This window comes from Ochlerotatus camptorhynchus, unplaced genomic scaffold, assembly GCF_037179485.1.
Source record: "Ochlerotatus camptorhynchus isolate MF236.1 unplaced genomic scaffold, CSIRO-AGI_Acam_v1.1 ptg000530l, whole genome shotgun sequence".
In the NCBI taxonomy this organism is placed as follows: Eukaryota; Metazoa; Arthropoda; class Insecta; order Diptera; family Culicidae; genus Ochlerotatus; species Ochlerotatus camptorhynchus.
The window spans coordinates 4,728,119-4,744,841 of NW_027041014.1; the positions used below are offsets into that span (position 1 = coordinate 4,728,119).

At 39.0% G+C, this 16,723-nt stretch overlaps 1 protein-coding gene across 2 annotated transcripts in view; it reads right to left on the reverse strand.

Moving 5' to 3' along the window:
* Nucleotides 1–619: 619 nt before the first annotated feature.
* The window catches only part of LOC135713053 (ras-related and estrogen-regulated growth inhibitor), a 41,440-nt gene continuing 25,336 nt past the window's right edge, over nt 620–16,723 (reverse strand). For both annotated transcript variants that reach the window (XM_065236137.1, XM_065236136.1), the window contains exon 5: nt 620–1,380. In XM_065236137.1, coding sequence (XP_065092209.1) covers nt 952–1,380 — 429 coding nt within the window. In that variant the 3' untranslated portion in view covers nt 620–951. The remainder of the gene's footprint in view (nt 1,381–16,723) is intronic.

Here is a 16,723-nt window from a genome sequence, read left to right on the forward strand (position 1 = left end):
TCCCGGCTGTTGTTGACCCGAAAATTGCCACGGCCCACGCCTTCTCCAACCGGGCTTAAACAATTAAATACTTCCAAAATTCCAAACAAATAACCATCAGGATAAAATTTTCCATCCGAACTCACCTTCCGATTGCATCCCACCATCACCACCATCGCCTCCCGATCCGGTGGTATTCTTCTTGGTGCTTTTGCACACACCCACGCACTCACCTATTTGCATGCATTGTTGACCACTACTGCACCTACCCGGTCAGATTCCCTTCTGTTTTCCGCGAAAATCATCCACCCGCGCGCAAATTGTGTCCGCACCTGTGTCCGAATGAGGAGCGAAGCGGAGAATCGGCAGAAACCCTTTAAAATTGTTATCCACAATATAGGTACTGTGGCTGCGATTTTCAACGGTTCTGCTGAGTGCACTCGAGACGACGACACCAGGTGAAAGTCGAAAATTACTATTGAACGTTATGGCTTTCAATGGGATTCCGCTGTTTGCACCCAACTGGGATGCTCTTTGAGAGTAAGTTTTGAATTATTGAATTTTGGGAAATTCCATTTGAATCCTCCAGATGTTTTCAATTCCAGGGTTTCACAATCGCAAACATTGAAGAACGCTTCGGTTAAATATTTAATCAAACTTATTTGTCTGTTTTATTTGCAACACCTCGGTGTATTGATTATCCACAGTTCCCACTCCGACCGCTGCTGCTATTTATCTAGGCACTTAAATAAATTCAAATAAATTAATTCTATATCGCAATCCTACACAGCTGTAGCTCTGGTAAATACCTCACTTCCCACCCACCACGACCTGCTACGCAAATCAACAAACAGATAAAAACTAATTTCAATTAATACCGATGAGAGCCCAATCCTCAACGCACTATTAAATTGGCTAATAATACACATTACGTATAGAACCTGATCCCGACCGGACAGCCAGATGTGGCTGCTAATCCTTCGGTGAAATGCTATCACTCTTGCCCCGGTTGTACGTCCGTGACCCGCTCAGCATCCGGTCGATCTTGTCGATGAAACTTTGCTTCGACTTCCGCTTGGCCGCTATCACCTCTCGGCAGAGGTCGTGGAATGCCTCGGCCACTTGGTACACATGCTCGGCGGCGGAAATTTCGCAAAACTTGCACTCAAAGTCTTTGGCAAGGATTTCACCCTCGTCAGTGCTGACCTGCCGCAAGTGGACCATGTCCACTTTGTTGCCGACCAGTGCCACCGGGGTGGTGTCACACGGGAGGTCCTCCTTGGCCTTGCGGATGTAGTTGAACGACTCACGGTCGGTGATGGAATACACTAGCAGCAAACCGTCCGCCCACTGAACGGCTTCCGAACCGGCCGTTAGGGTGGCTTCGCTGTTCTCTTCGATCTGGAAGGGGCGAAACAAAGTTAATAGGTGGTGTGTTTTTGTAATATAATAAATTAGGCATTTTTATGTAACTGACAAATGAGTTGAATATTTATTATTTATTATCGTATGTCGGCACACAGTGAGTGGTTTAAATGTCACGCTCTTAATTAATAGCACCATGAAAACGTGGATTTAGAGTGATCACATCCATAGCAAAGTTGATGGACATGACATACTTTATCCTTTGAAGATATGAGTTTTGCAAGGGGTTGGTCACTCCATACCCATGGTTAGCAATTTTCATGATTGAATTTAAAGCTACTGACAACACTGTACTATATCTACGCCTGCTCTGTGCATGTGTCAATATGGTAAACATTATTGTTAACACAATCCAATTTTTGATTTCATTACTTCAACCGTGAATTTCCGGCGAAGTTCTGCCATGGATTCCTCACAGGGCACATATTTTCAAAAAATTAGGAAGGCGAGGTCATCAAGGTGACGACAGTTGCCAAGTACAATTGTAATCTTGGGGTCATACTGGAATTCTTTCGGATGGTGCTGGAGTCGCTATAGGAAGACTTCGAGATCGGAGAACCAAACTGTTCAAGGATCTGGTGCGGAAGGCTTTGGTGTTTCAGAACAGTTGGATCGAAGTTGCGAAGGGGGTGGCATCGTTCCGGAAGCTGATTGAAAAGATGACTATGAAGGAACTGCTGCCGATTTGAAATGTGATGAGTGAGTTGGTTAGTGGGGAGAGCGAGACCCTGAAGGAGAACGTGAAGGGAACGTTGAAGACGTTGGTAGATCAATTTGGGGTGGGGAGATTCGTGACGGAGCTGAAATCAAAGCGGAAGGAGGTTAAGTGGAATTGTAAGATGTTGATTGGTCAGTTGTTGAGATTGGAGGTGAGCTCCTGAAAGTTGACATCGGTGAGTTGGCAGGATAGGTTTAGCTCTCAGACATTCACTTCCTTGATTCATTCTTCATCGCAACTGACATCGATGAAATCACATTCCATGATCACTCGAAGTAAAATCTTCACCGGTATTTGCTTTTCTACCATCTACAGCGCCCCAGCTTTTACAGGTGTTATCTGGCCGGCACTGCGTTTCGCCAGAGAGTATATTAACAGGCTCTTAGTGCTATTTGGAAATTTCTCGTTCCACCACTCTTATCGCCGTCATCCAAACCCAGGCTCGTTCCCGAGTGCTGTCGAAGAGTGAGATTTTCCCCCAGAAGATCTAAGTACCTACGCTGCTAATTACGACTTATTTTACTCAGGTCCTGATTAGAAATACTCATTCGGTTGCAACTCGTCTTGGCTAGCCTTTTGCTGTATTTGATTTGTATCTGTATTTATAGCACCGACGAACCGACATGCCACAGGAGCATTTCGTTTGTCCACAACTCGAATTGTCAACGGAACGATTCGAACTTTCAAACGGGCGATCAGATCTGTCAAACGAGGTGAGACGCAAACCAAGGCAATATAAAATATACGTGGGCTCGTGTCCTTGCTCATGGTATGACGCGATAGAATGAGTAGATGTCGGTATTTAGTGTTTAACGTGTTTCAAATCTGGCGTCTTGGGCACGAATTTGATAGTAGCTTGCATAAGCTGTCACGTTGGTTCGTCGGTGCTTATAGGACATCTCATCTTTAACTTTTTCGAAATCCACTGATCATAAGAACGTCTAGTAAATTATCAATTAACTAACAAACTGAATGACCTTTATTGGGAAGAAAACGCACTGTGGTGACACAAAATGATCGGATTCTGTGAGTGTGACAACGAAATGTCCCCATTCCTTTGTGTTCGTACTGGAAGACAGATGACAAACATCATTATCTTGTTTGCTGGTAGCTACCGACCCTATATGATCATTTAGCTCGTTTATTGTTTGCCTTACACAAATGATAAAGATATTTTTGATTCCCTGTACATGATCACTCAACTGTAGATGCAACCAACATTTGTGTATTTAGTGTGAAGAATGATGCACACTAATTCAGTCTATTATGTCAAAGATCTACCCTGGAAGCAGTAGGCTGATTAGGTCAGAAAGTTATCGACATTTAAATCAATAGAAGAGAGTGGACACTATAGGGAGGGTCAACTTAACAATTCCCTGCTACCCATTGCTCTTTCGATTCGTTTTGAGGTCCCCCATTTGGTTATGATTTGGATTTGCGGTAAGCTTTAAAATTTGTATGGAAAACGAACCAAAACTGTTTACTTGCTGTCAAAAATTAAAAAAAAAATCACTAAATTTTTACCAAACTTGAGTTTTAGATTAAAACAAAGGTATACATAACATCTTTGTCCAAGACCGCAAATCGATTCGACTTATGTGCAAAAAGTTAAGTTTAAGGTCTGTATCCACATTAATCCGGACACCTTTAAATCATTGTTACTTTTGAAATATTGCACGTAGGAGTGAAAAATTTCGCTGAGGTTCAGGGCGGGATGTGCAGTCAAATCGGCCTAATGAAAATCCATCAATCATTTGTAAACAATGATTTCTCTTGATGATTTCTAGAAATTTAAGGCTCGCCCGCGCAAACCAACATTCTCATCATGTAGGGAAAGACTTCCCCTATCCGATGGTTAGGATGGTCTGCGTGGATGTGCCTTGAATTCCTAGAAATCATCGATACAAGTCATTGTTTACAAAAGCTGTTACACCCTAATTTCTGCTCTATCTAGCAATGAGATGTAAATGTGCTCCCGCTATTTAAACGGTTGAAGGAGTGTGACGTCAACTCCGTCATCTATTTAATCAGCCGGAGAACGATAGAGACGATAAATTTACTGGGCCTCACCTGTTTACGCCCATTGATTTTCCATATGTGAATTTGGTTCCAAAATCAACAAACCACCGTTGCTTATGGCTTTGTTGTCGTTTGGAACCAGTTATGCGAAGTAGGCGACGATTGTTTGTATTTGACAGTCCGAATAGAGTACCAGAGCCAAAAAGTTGAGCACGTTTCTTCCGGAGCTTCTGGTCTTAGAGTCACATCTTTGGCCACACAATATAAAAAGGTCTCAGCTATCAGTTGGGGAGCGCTAAGGGAGTCTGATTCCGGTTGAAACTCCCACTAGAACACTGGCGACGCATTTTTGACTTAGTCGATGGCTTTCGGGAGAAACTCCTCCCGGAAGCGTTCATCAGAATCAGAAGAGCATCTGGACCAGTTTCCTCTGGATGATGCACGCTCGCTTCGTCGACTTACCACCGACACCTGTGGTTCATCCAAGTCCTCATCATACTCCAATCCTGTAGAAGTTATTGTCCTGTCGGAAAATGGAAATGCCTCCCCCGGAGAACGTTCTCGCTCGAAGCTTCGATTCGTTGGCCAAGGCCGTTGCTTATTAGGTTCAGTGTGGTACTTTTCCGATAGAATTTGGGAGCAACGAACCGAGAGTCACGACAGTTAGGATCTGGGATAGGATTCCACTGCTTGTTGTTTTGTTTCTTCCATGGTGCCTTCCATTCATTTTAACTAAAAAAATATTTTATGAAATTATGGAATAATAAGATATTATGATGATATTTTGTATGTGTAAGTAATAAGAAAAGATTGTAAAGTTTGTGCTTCACTCATCAAACCTGCAAATTTAGCTGCGACAGAGTCACAATGAGCGTTTCTCTGATCGCCTCTTCGCGAAGAGTGAAGAGCGAAGAGTGGGAGACATAAATTACAAAATCGCTTATTGCGACTCTCATGTAGCAAAATTGGCAGGTATTATGTGTCAAACACAAACTTAACAATCTTTTCTTGTTGTTAACATAATCAAAATATGTTCATAATATCTTATTATTCCATAATTTCTTAAAAGCATTTTTTTAGTCAAAATGAATGGAAGGCACCCTGGTTTCTTCAAAACAAAACTAAACAAGTGAACTATCAAATTAACCGGGTTGCCAAACATACCATTAAACAAACAAAAAATCAGTCTGATGACACTCTTGACACTGCCGGCACAGCTGCGGCACACTGAGAAAAAAATTGGCGCAAAATACGTGTGTAGAGTGACCACCCCTTGGAGTTTTAAGAATAAAACTCCCATCCCCCAAATAAGATGATTAATTAATTTTGACGTAGGACTACGTCTTTGAGGACAATACTGGGGTGCAAATCAAAAAAAAAATTGTGGAGAAAAAGTGTCAGGTTTTAAGAGCTTATAACTTGGAAATTTATGGATGGATTTCGATTGGTATAAGGATTATAGTATTTTATCATTAGTAAGCTATTGAAAATTTATCAAATTGTTTGGCCCCAATCAACCAATCACGTGCTTGCTAGCTTGCTTGCTATGACTATCTAGAGAACAGAGAGAGACGAGTCGAGCGTGAAGTTATAGAGAATTTCCAGGTGAAATCTGGAACAACTCTTTCCTATCCCAATGAAACTGCCATCGTGTTTTCAGAATTTGAGATGTATGATATATGATTTTTCCACCGAGCACGAGTCTATTTTGACTCAAGACTAATCTTTAAAAAGGGCGTATGTGTTTTCACACATTCTAACTCTTAAACCGTTTATTGTAGGGGAAATTGATGTAATGTCGGCCTAAATGCCCCTAATTTGGACCCATGAATAAATTCAGCAATTGACTAAATTTTCAATAGCGACCAAAAATTTTCATAAGAACCATCCCAATGATGCGTTTATCTAGATCAAATTGATAAATAGCAGATATTTAGCGATGGGCCCAATCTTAGATCCATAGGCCAACATTAGAGCCATTTCTCTTATCTAAATTGTGTCAGAGAAGACGTTGTAGATAATTGATTGGACTTTAAGGAAAAATATATATACCGTAAAACGGGGTATCTTTGACAATGCGGGTAACTTTGATAGTATAATATAAAGATTAAATATACTCGCTGCACTTTTCCAAAATTAGAAACATTGGTTTCATATTGTAGCTTAGGGTATTTTCGTTGATATCGTATATAGTTTTTAAAAAGTATGTGTTACATATTTTACAAACAAATTAAAAAACAATTTTCGTGTTTTTTACCTGTTTGAAAAAGCACTCAAACCATCACTTATGAAATGTTTCTCCGATATAGCCATCACAAATTCAATGTTGTATTCTTATTGCTTGTGATGTTTTCTGATTATATACTCATTCAAAGTTTCATATTTAAAGAACTTAATTGTTTGAGTTTCACCCATTATTTTCTACATTCATCGAGCATTATCAAAGTAACCCCAAATCAAAAAACTGAAGTTCGGTTAAAAAACTAAAAAAAAATTGTGCAAATGCTTTGATGTCCGTTTAACTCAGTACTCGTTTTAAAAATATAAAATTTGAAAAACAATCATTACTGTAAAAATTATTTAGAATATACTTTTAAAAACTATCAATTTTACCCCGTTTTACTGTACTGAAAAGAGTGTTAAAATTTAAGAAAAAAATCTGCTTAGTTAGCTCTTCTGCTCAGATAGCAAAATCAGTCACCCCTAAGCCACAGAGCTCCTTATTTCACAATACAATTACGATCAAGTTACCGCTAAACTTGTTGTTAGAAGTTTTTGATCCCGGCGGCGACCTCACTGACGACGTCAACAACAACTTTTGAGGAGGATTTGATATGATTTTCCGATCAACACGTCTTTTCTAAAATTCAAATACTACTTCTCAAAGCATTAATCTACAATGTAAAGGAGCAGGAGCTGCTCAATAATTAAATCGGTCACCACAAGGCCACAGAGATCCTTTTTTAACAAAACAATTACAAGCACACTTCTGTTCAACTTGCTGTTACTAGATTTCGATCCTCACCGACGACGAAGATTTCCGATCAACACGTCTTTCCTAAAACTCGAATCTTATTTCTTTTAAGTGTTCGTTCCTCTAACCGAATTTCATTTGATCTCATTTTAAGAATCAAATTCAATTTATCTCTAGCGTTAGCGTCAGCATTGTTACGGCATAAGTCGAAGATTGGATACTAGTGCTTACATAATGAGAGGCCACCGACTTAGTGAAACCCTCATAAGTGGGTAGGAAATTAGGTCAGGATTCGCCTCAAACTGGTGATACAACCGAAAGCATATGTTGTTTATGTGTTGCTCATTTAATCTCTCGACAGCTTTCGTCCATTTCATCTGCTCTAAAAAAAATTTCTCGATGATTAGCTGCTGATTTGGTAAAAATAACGTAAGTGAAAAACCCGCCATGACAGCATAGCACACAGCACACAGCATAGTGGCATAGCGGCACAATGAGCGTTCCCAGTATAAAATTTTCAAAATTTTTATTTGTTGGCTGATGGGCTTCCCAAACTTTTAAATCGATTTATCTCCGTTAATATGGCTCTAATTGCGATTTGGGGAGTGTTCAGATGGTCGAAATTTTTATATTCGGATTTCCCAGTGTGAAATATTTCAAAATCTTTTATTTGTTGGCTGGTGAGTTTCCCAAACCTTTAAATCGATTTATCTCCTTAAATCTGGCTTCTATCGCGATTTGGGGGGTGTTCAGATGGTCGAAATGTTTATATCCGAATTTCCCAGTATAAAATATCTTTTATTTGTTGGCTGGTGGGTTTCCCAAACCTTTAAATCGATTTATCTCCGGAAATATGGCTCTAATCGCGATTTGGGGGGGGGGGGGGGGTTTCAGATCGAAATTTTTATATCCGGATTTTATAGAATGAAATTTTTCAAAATATTTTATTTGATAGCTGATGGGTTTCCCAAACCTTTAAATCGATTTATCTCCTTAAATATGGCTTCTATCGCGATTTGGGGGGTGTTCAGATGGTCGAAATGTTTATAACCGAATTTCCCAGCATGAAATATTTCAAAATCTTTGCTGATGGGTTTCCCAAACCTTTAAATCGATTTATCTCCTTATATAAAGCTTTAATCGCGATTTGGGGGGTGTTCAGATGGTCGAAATTTTTATATCCGGATATCCCAGTATAAAATATTTCATTTTTTTTTATTTGTTGGCTGGTGGGTTTCCCAAACCTTTAAATTGATTTATCTCCTTAAATATGGCTCTTATCGCGATTTGGGGGGTGTCCGGATGGTCGAATTTTTTATATCAGAATTTCCCAGCATGAAATATTTCAAAATCTTTTATTTGATAGTTGATGGGTTTCCCAAAACTTTAAATCGATTTATCTCCTTAAATATGGCTCTAATCGCGATTTGGTGGGTGTTCAGATGGTCGAAATTTTAATATCCTGATTTCCCAGTATAAAATATTCCAAAAACTTTTATTTGTTGGCTGGTGGATTTCTCAAACCTTTAAATCGATTTATCTCTTTAAATATGGCTCAAATCGCGATTTGGGGGGTGTTCAGATGGTCGAAATTTTTATATCCGGATTTTTCAGCATGAAATATTTCAAAATCTTTTATTTATTGGCTGGTGGGTTTCCCAAACCTTTAAATCGATTTATCTCCTAAAATATGGCTCCAATCGCGATTTGGGGGGTGTTCAGACTGTCGATTTTTTTATATCTGAATTTCCCAGTATAAGAGATTTCAAAATCTTTTATTTGTTGGCTGGTGGGATTCTGAAACTTTTAAATCGATTAATCTCGTTAAATATGGCTTTAATCGCGATTTGATGGGTGTTTAGATGGTCGAAATTTGTATATCCGGATTTCTCAGTATAAAATATTTCAAACTATTTTATTTGTTGGATTGAACCCAGGCCTGCTGGGATGAGAGGCAATCACGCTTACCACTTAACCACCGGCTACATGGTCCGGGTACCCCCGTGGAAGTGGTTAAATTTTTCTTGAACCAACACCTACATGCGACACATCAAATTGCATGCGAATTCAAAAATATTATCATTAGGGGCCATATTAAGTACTGAAGACCACGTTGGCCAGATCCGGACATGTTTCGGATCCCCCCGTAGAAGTTTGAACCTATACACAGCAAAAAAAAATATGGAAATATCACATCACAGTGGATGCACTTCAATCGTGTCGATTGAAGTGCATCCTCTTGGTTGTAATATTAAAATTTAAATTTTGCCTTGTATATTTATGTGATTGATGAGAACATGAAAACATGAGAATTTAAAAATAAAAAGTAAGTACTTAGGACCACGCTGGCCAGACTGGCGAGTGCTCCTGGGGAGTTTCATAAATATACCGAAATTTTCCTGAGGCCAATGGAACTTCTCAGTATCTCTAGGAACTTCCCTGAAATTATTCTCAGAACTACTCTGTAGTTCTCCACAGAACTACTCTGAAACTCTTCACAGAACTACTCTGAAACTTTCCACAGAAATACTCTGAAGTTTTCCTCAGAACTACTCTGAAGTTCCCCTCTGAACTAAGTTCTCGTCAGAACTACTCTAAAGATCTCCTCAGAACTACTCTGAAGTTCTCCTCAAAACTACTCTGAAACACTTCACAGAACTACTCTGAAGTTCACCACAGAACTACTCTGAAGTTCTCCTCAGACTTACTCTTAAACTCTCCACAGAAATACTCTGAAATTCTCCTCAGGACTACTCTGAAATTCTCCTCAGAATTACTCTGAAACTTTCCACAGAAATACTCTGAAGTTTTCCTCAGAACTACTCTGAAGTTCCCCTCTGAACTAAATTCTCGTCAGAACTACTCTGAAGATCTCCTCAGAACTACTCTGAAGTTCTCCTCTGAACTAAGTTCTCGTCAGAACTACTCTGAAGATCTCCTCAGAACTACTCTGAAGTTCTCCTCAAAACTACTCTGAAACACTTCACAGAACTACTCTGAAGTTCACCACAGAACTACTCTGAAGTTCTCCTCAGACTTACTCTTAAACTCTCCACAGAAATACTCTGAAATTCTCCTCAGGACTACTCTGAAATTCTCCTCAGAATTACTCTGAAACTTTCCACAGAAATACTCTGAAGTTTTCCTCAGAACTACTCTGAAGTTCCCCTCTGAACTAAATTCTCGTCAGAACTACTCTGAAGATCTCCTCAGAACTACTCTGAAGTTCTCCTCTGAACTAAGTTCTCGTCAGAACTACTCTGAAGATCTCCTCAGAACTACTCTGAAGTTCTCCTCAAAACTACTCTGAAACACTTCACAGAACTACTCTGAAGTTCACCACAGAACTACTCTGAAGTTCTCCTCAGACTTACTCTTAAACTCTCCACAGAAATACTCTGAAATTCTCCTCAGGACTTCTCTGAAATTCTCCTCAGAACTACTCTGAAACTCTTCACAGAACTACTCTGAAACTTTCCACAGAAATACTCTGAAGTTTTCCTCAGAACTACTCTGAAGTTCCCCTCTGAACTAAGTTCTCGTCAGAACTAAATACTCTGAAGATCTCCTCAGAACTACTCTGAAGTTCTCCTTAAAACTACACTGAAACACTTCACAGAACTACTCTGAAGTTCACCACAGAACTACTCTGAAGTTCTCCTCAGACTTACTCTGAAACTCTCCACAGAACTACTCTGAATTTCTCCTCAGAACTACTTTGAAGTTCTCCTCTGAACTAAGTTTTCGTCAGAACTACGCTGAAGTTCTCCTAAAAACTACTCTAGATTTTCGATGAAGTTTTCGACATTTTTCTGAAATGAACGAAGTTGTCTGAAGATTCTCTTGAACATCTTTGGACTTTGCTGATAATTTGGACTTTCTTAAAGATATATTTTCTTTTATTTTATCAATAAACTAGAGTTCTCTGGACTTCCCTCAAATTCCCGGAGCTTACCTTAAGCTCCCACAGTTTCCCTGATATCCATAACTCTTCTCCGAAGCTCTCGATATTACTCCACGGTTCATGGTACTTCTTCAAGGTTCTCCCAAATTTGGATATTTTTACAATGATTCAGATTGAATAATGATTCAAAAGACCTTCTGCTGATCAACAACTATTCAATCAGATTTTTTTTAACTATGTCAGCTGAATCAGGGGGTTAGGTTTTGATAAGTTCTTTAGTGGGAATGCCACTGATGAAGACTACATTGTAGTCGAAATATACCTATATCTGTCATGGATACCAAAATAAAGTGGAATTACATGTAAGATAACCTTTTTCGCTGTTTTATACAATGTGTAGTCTACAACAGTGTCATTCCTACTAACGACTTATCAAAAACTTAATCCCCTTCTGAGAGCAAAATTGACAAATTTCATATGTCATATACAATCTATAGTATCCCATTATTCAATAATAACGAAAAATAGCATTTTAGCTGTAATGAGCAATTGCAAGCCTGCCCTTAAGTACTCATCCCCTAGGTGAAAAAGTCAAGATCAAGTTATAGATTTTTTTTGACGTAGGACTACGTCTTTCGGGAAGATGGGGGTACAATTTATGAAAAGCGGAAAATGAAATTATGAAAGATTTTGAACGTTAATAGCTTACCTGCCCCTGGACCAATTTCAATTATTAAACATTTCTACGCATCGATAACAATGCACTTGACTGTTGATTTTCAAATTGAAACTATTGAAAAAGTGGTAAATGTCAAGCATTGTCCAAAAGCTTCTAAATAAATAACAAATCCACCAATTACGTACATGCATGTGCTGCTTCCCCAACACAGTCATCAGAGAATGGTTGCTAGATGAAACAAGTCGAAGTGACATTCGCCTCCGATCTTCGGGCGTGTACGAATAGGGAGGATACAATTGCGGAACATTTTGTTGCCAATTCAGAACCACACGCCCCCAACGACCACATAAAATGCTGTGGCATACACAGTTTTGGTCACGAACTGCTCATTTGCTAATAACGTTGCACACAGTTAACGGAACATAGTTCTGTTTGAAGCAGTAGATAGAATAGAGTGTAAGCTTGTTATAAATATGTAAAATAAAGTTGTTTTAAATGCTAGTAGTAAACTGTATTTGTTTTTGCGTTGTAAAAATGAGGTGAGAAATGCTCACTACACATCTCGAAATTTAAATGTTAAATTGATTAGTGTTGTTTTAAATGTTAAGCTTTACCTAATCTTCGCATATCTATAGCCTAATCTATCAATTACTTTAAAGAAAAATAAATTTCAACATCTGAGTGTAAAGTTATTACCAAATGAGCAGTTGGTGTGTACAACTGTGCATGACCACACCTGGACCCTACCTACCGACCCATCAACTCATGAACCAAGAACCCCGAAGGAAGGCGTGATCAGAGATGTTATGCCTCAGAACTTCCCGGCAGCGTTAACTGGGATCAAACCCAGGCCTGCTGGGACGCTTACCACTACACCACGGGCGCCGCTGCTCTCTAGAGTTGTAATCTTGTAACCAAACTTTGAAGCAGGGGATACTCTATATAAATTCTATTTTAACTCTTTTCTGAAATGAACTTGGGGGCCCTGAAAAGGGCCGTTTTGTTACATTGGTGATAAGTTTTAACCTCCGAAACCGTACAGAATGCGTTCCTGTCGCTTCAGAGCGTAGACGACATCCATGGCCGTGACGGTTTTGCGCTTGGCGTGTTCAGTGTAAATGACGGCATCATGCATATTTTCTAGGAACACCTTCAGCACACCTCGGGTTTCCTCAAAGATCAGACCGGATACGCTTGACATAACCACGTCGAGCCAGACGACGAATGGCAGGCTTGGTGTTTTCACCTAAGAACCTTCCAATGACTCTTGGTGCCTTCTTTTCCAAGCACTTGATGCTTGTTTGTCGTTGAACGGGTGAATCGAAACTAAGCCTAAAGCGAAGATAGCAACCTGTTATATTAGACTGATGCAAATTTTGACATTTTCGCTCCACAGTGCTCAAACGGTTTCAAATCGGGTCCTGATTAGTCTCCCAAAATTTGAACTCATTTGAAAAGAAACTGGCTTGGCACAAACCATTTGTAGTTTATATGGAAATTACTATGGGAAATCCAAACCTTTTGTTCATTGTCTTCTTACCTTTTTCCATATGGCACTGTTCAAAAATTCAAAAGCTATACTTATGGAAAATTTTCTCAGCTTCAACTTAGCAGAATATAGTTGTTGAGCCAAACGTCAAATAAAATAGTTATTAATTGTTTAAGAGATTAATAATCTTATGGCATGATCAAGCAGCTATTTTGTGAGCAACACTGTATCTTGCAGTGTGACATAGTAGCCATGATTTGTGTGCTCTATTCCAAGCGCCAGTAACACCAATGTTGCCTGCTGAACAGTTGCTTGAGCATAATCGTAAGACATTAGTGGCTTGAATTATTGATAACTTTTGATGCTTACATTATATTGAAAAGTGGTTCAGGACAAAGTTGTAGCTAAGAAAATTTTCTACGAGCTCAATTATCATTTTTTGAAGCAGAGCGATATGGCAAATTGTCAGATAGATATGAACAAAACATTTGGTTTTCCTATAGTAATTTCCATATAAACTTCAAATGGTTTGTGCGAAGTCAGTTTCTTTCAGTTATTTCAAACCGTTTGAGCACTGTGGAGCGAAAATGTCAAAATTTGCATCAGTCTACTGTTATATAGACTTCCCAAGCCTGCCAACCGTCGTCTGGCTCGACGTGGTTGTTTCAAGCGTCTCCGGTCTGATCTTCGAGGAAACCCGAGATGTACTGAAGGTGTTCCTAGAAAATATGCGTGATGCCGCCACCTACACTGAACACGCCAAGCGCAAAACCGTCACGGCCATGGATGTCGTCTACGCTCTGAAGCGACAGGGACGCACTCTGTACGGTTTCAGAGGTTACAACTTATCACCAACGTAACAAAACGGCCCTTTTCAGGGCCACCACTTTGTATATTACAAACAGTGAGAGGTGTTGCTTTTTATCGCTTAAGATTCAATTCAAATTAAATCGTGAAAAACTTTTTTCCTGTCGGTATATCTGGTATCGTTAGAAAGGACAAAGTTAATCTGATCGTTTGATATATGTGGATCGGTGAAAAATCGAAGAAAATTTGTATTAAATAGTGATTAATCGAATCACTATTAATAAAACAATAGAGTAAAAAACATCGCACCGGCCGATGGCCGAATGCGCTCCGCCGTTAAGGACTATACAAGTGTGAAGTGCGGTTATTAACCCAACTCAGTGAGGTCGTCCCACAATCGTATATGAGAACCAAGGAGTGCGTAAAACAATTGGCGGCTAGAATTGCCCGCAAGCGTTCTGCCGTAATCAAAACAAAACTGGAGAATGTCTGTTCAGTGCGAAGTGTGTATAAAGGCTATAAATGTAGCCAATGACCGAGTGTTTTGTTTTGGGGGATGCGGTCAAATCGTGCACGCAAAATGTTCTGATTTGACAACAGCTGGTGTAACGACACTGCGAGAAAATGTGTCCATAAAGTATGTTTGTCATGATTGCAGAAAAAGGCAAACATGCATTAATAGTGTGATGAATAAATGTGTAGAAATGTTGCAAAAGCTTGATGATGCTATGAAGCATATGGAGTTTATGTTTGTTGAGAGCGAAGAGAAGATGGTTGCAAAATTGGTGGAAAAGACTGAGCAAAAATGCAAAAATGTGATGGAAGAGTTTATGCGTAAAAATAATAAAGATTTAAAAAACACTGAGAAAAAAATTGTTGATGCCCTGACTGGTGACATTCAAAAAAAAATGTAAAAACCCTCGAGAAAAGTATTGCGAACATTAATGTAACCAAGGAGAGCAATGGCTCTGTGAATAGTGGATTGAGTTTACAAGGACCAAATTTTGCAGAAATTGTTGGCGGACAAAAACAAGACCCAACTAAGTCAGTTCTTCGTTCGGGCAGAGTATTGAAAAAAACCTGAAATTGCGATTACCCCAGCTGATGACAAATCAGATGAAGTATCGATAGAATTATCAAGTGAAGAAAACGCATCTGCGCCTAGTGTTGAAAATAGAAAAAGCCCAAAAAAAAATAAACATTGCAAATACGGTGCGTATCAAACCAAAAGTTGTGCAGACGAATCAGGACACGAAGAAAGAAGTGCGAAGTAAAATTGATCATTCATCAGCTGGCATAAAAAGTGTGAGAAACGCAAAGAATGGTGCCATTCTAGTGGAATGCAAATCGATGAATGAAGCCGACGCATTGATCACACAGGCAAATGACAAGTTTGGTGAAAATTATGAAATATTTATTGAACAACCAAAGAAACCAAAAATCAAAATTATTGGGATGGATGAGGAATATGAAGAAGAAAACTTAAAGGAAATCGTGATGGAACAAAATGAAATCGGTGAAATAAAGCATTTTAAAATTGTGAAAATGATCAGAGTCCCTGGCAGAAAATTCAATGCAGTATCGGTGATCTGTGAAATTGACTCGGAAGCATTCCAAAAAAATATGCGTCGGGGTAAACTGAATGTAGAGTGGGAAGTATGTAACGTTGTGGAAAATGTTAATGTATTACGTTGCTACAAATGTTGTGCTTATGGGCATCGATCAAATGAAATCATTTGTACAGGTAAAAGAATCTGTGTAAGATGTGCTGGTGATCATGATGTGAAAGAATGTTTATCGGAAGAGGAGAAATGTATTAATTGTGTTACTTTGAACAGTGAGAGGAAATTAAATATAAATGTTGATCACGTTGCTTGGAGTCCAGATTGCCCAGTGTACAAAAGGAATTTGAAGGTTTCTAAGCAGTTTATAGACTATGGAAAATAGCAATTAAGTAGTGCGAATGTTATTTACTTGAACATTGGTGGACTGACTGCTCATTTTTGCGAATTAGAAATTATTGCAAGCACATTGAGACCCAAAATTCTGATGATTACTGAAACACATATAACAGATGATATTGATATGGCTGAATATCAGCTTATGAACTTCACAACATGTGTGTGTTATTCTGACTCGAGGCATACAGGAGGAGTTATCATGTATTGTCATGATTCAATACATTTCCGGGTTGTAAGCAACATTTGTTTCGAGCGTAATTGGTTTCTCGCTTTAAATGTTGAAAATGGTTTTAAAAGAGGAATGTATGGCTTAGTGTATCATTCCCCGAATGACAGTGATTCCAATTTCCTTGAGTTTCTGGAGAACACTTGGCTTGAAAGCGCGGTTGAATAGAATGTGGACAATTTTATTGTTGGTGATTTCAATATAAATTGGCTAAATTGTAAAGATAGTGAACGGTTACGCAGTGTAATGCATGGATTTGGTCTCAAGCAAGTAGTGACTGAAAGTACAAGATGTACAGCGTATTCTGAGACAATGATTGATTTAGTGTTAAGCAATAGTTCTGTGACAGATGTGTCAGTGCTAAAAGATTACAAGATATCAGATCATGAAACTCTTCAGATCATCAGTAAAGAAGAACAAGATGTGCGAAATGAAGACACAGGTATAACAATTAAATGTTGGAGAAAATATTCAAAGGAAGCGTTGCAGGCTTTGCTTAGATCTAATTTACCAGAGACGAGTGAAAGAGAACTACATGAGAA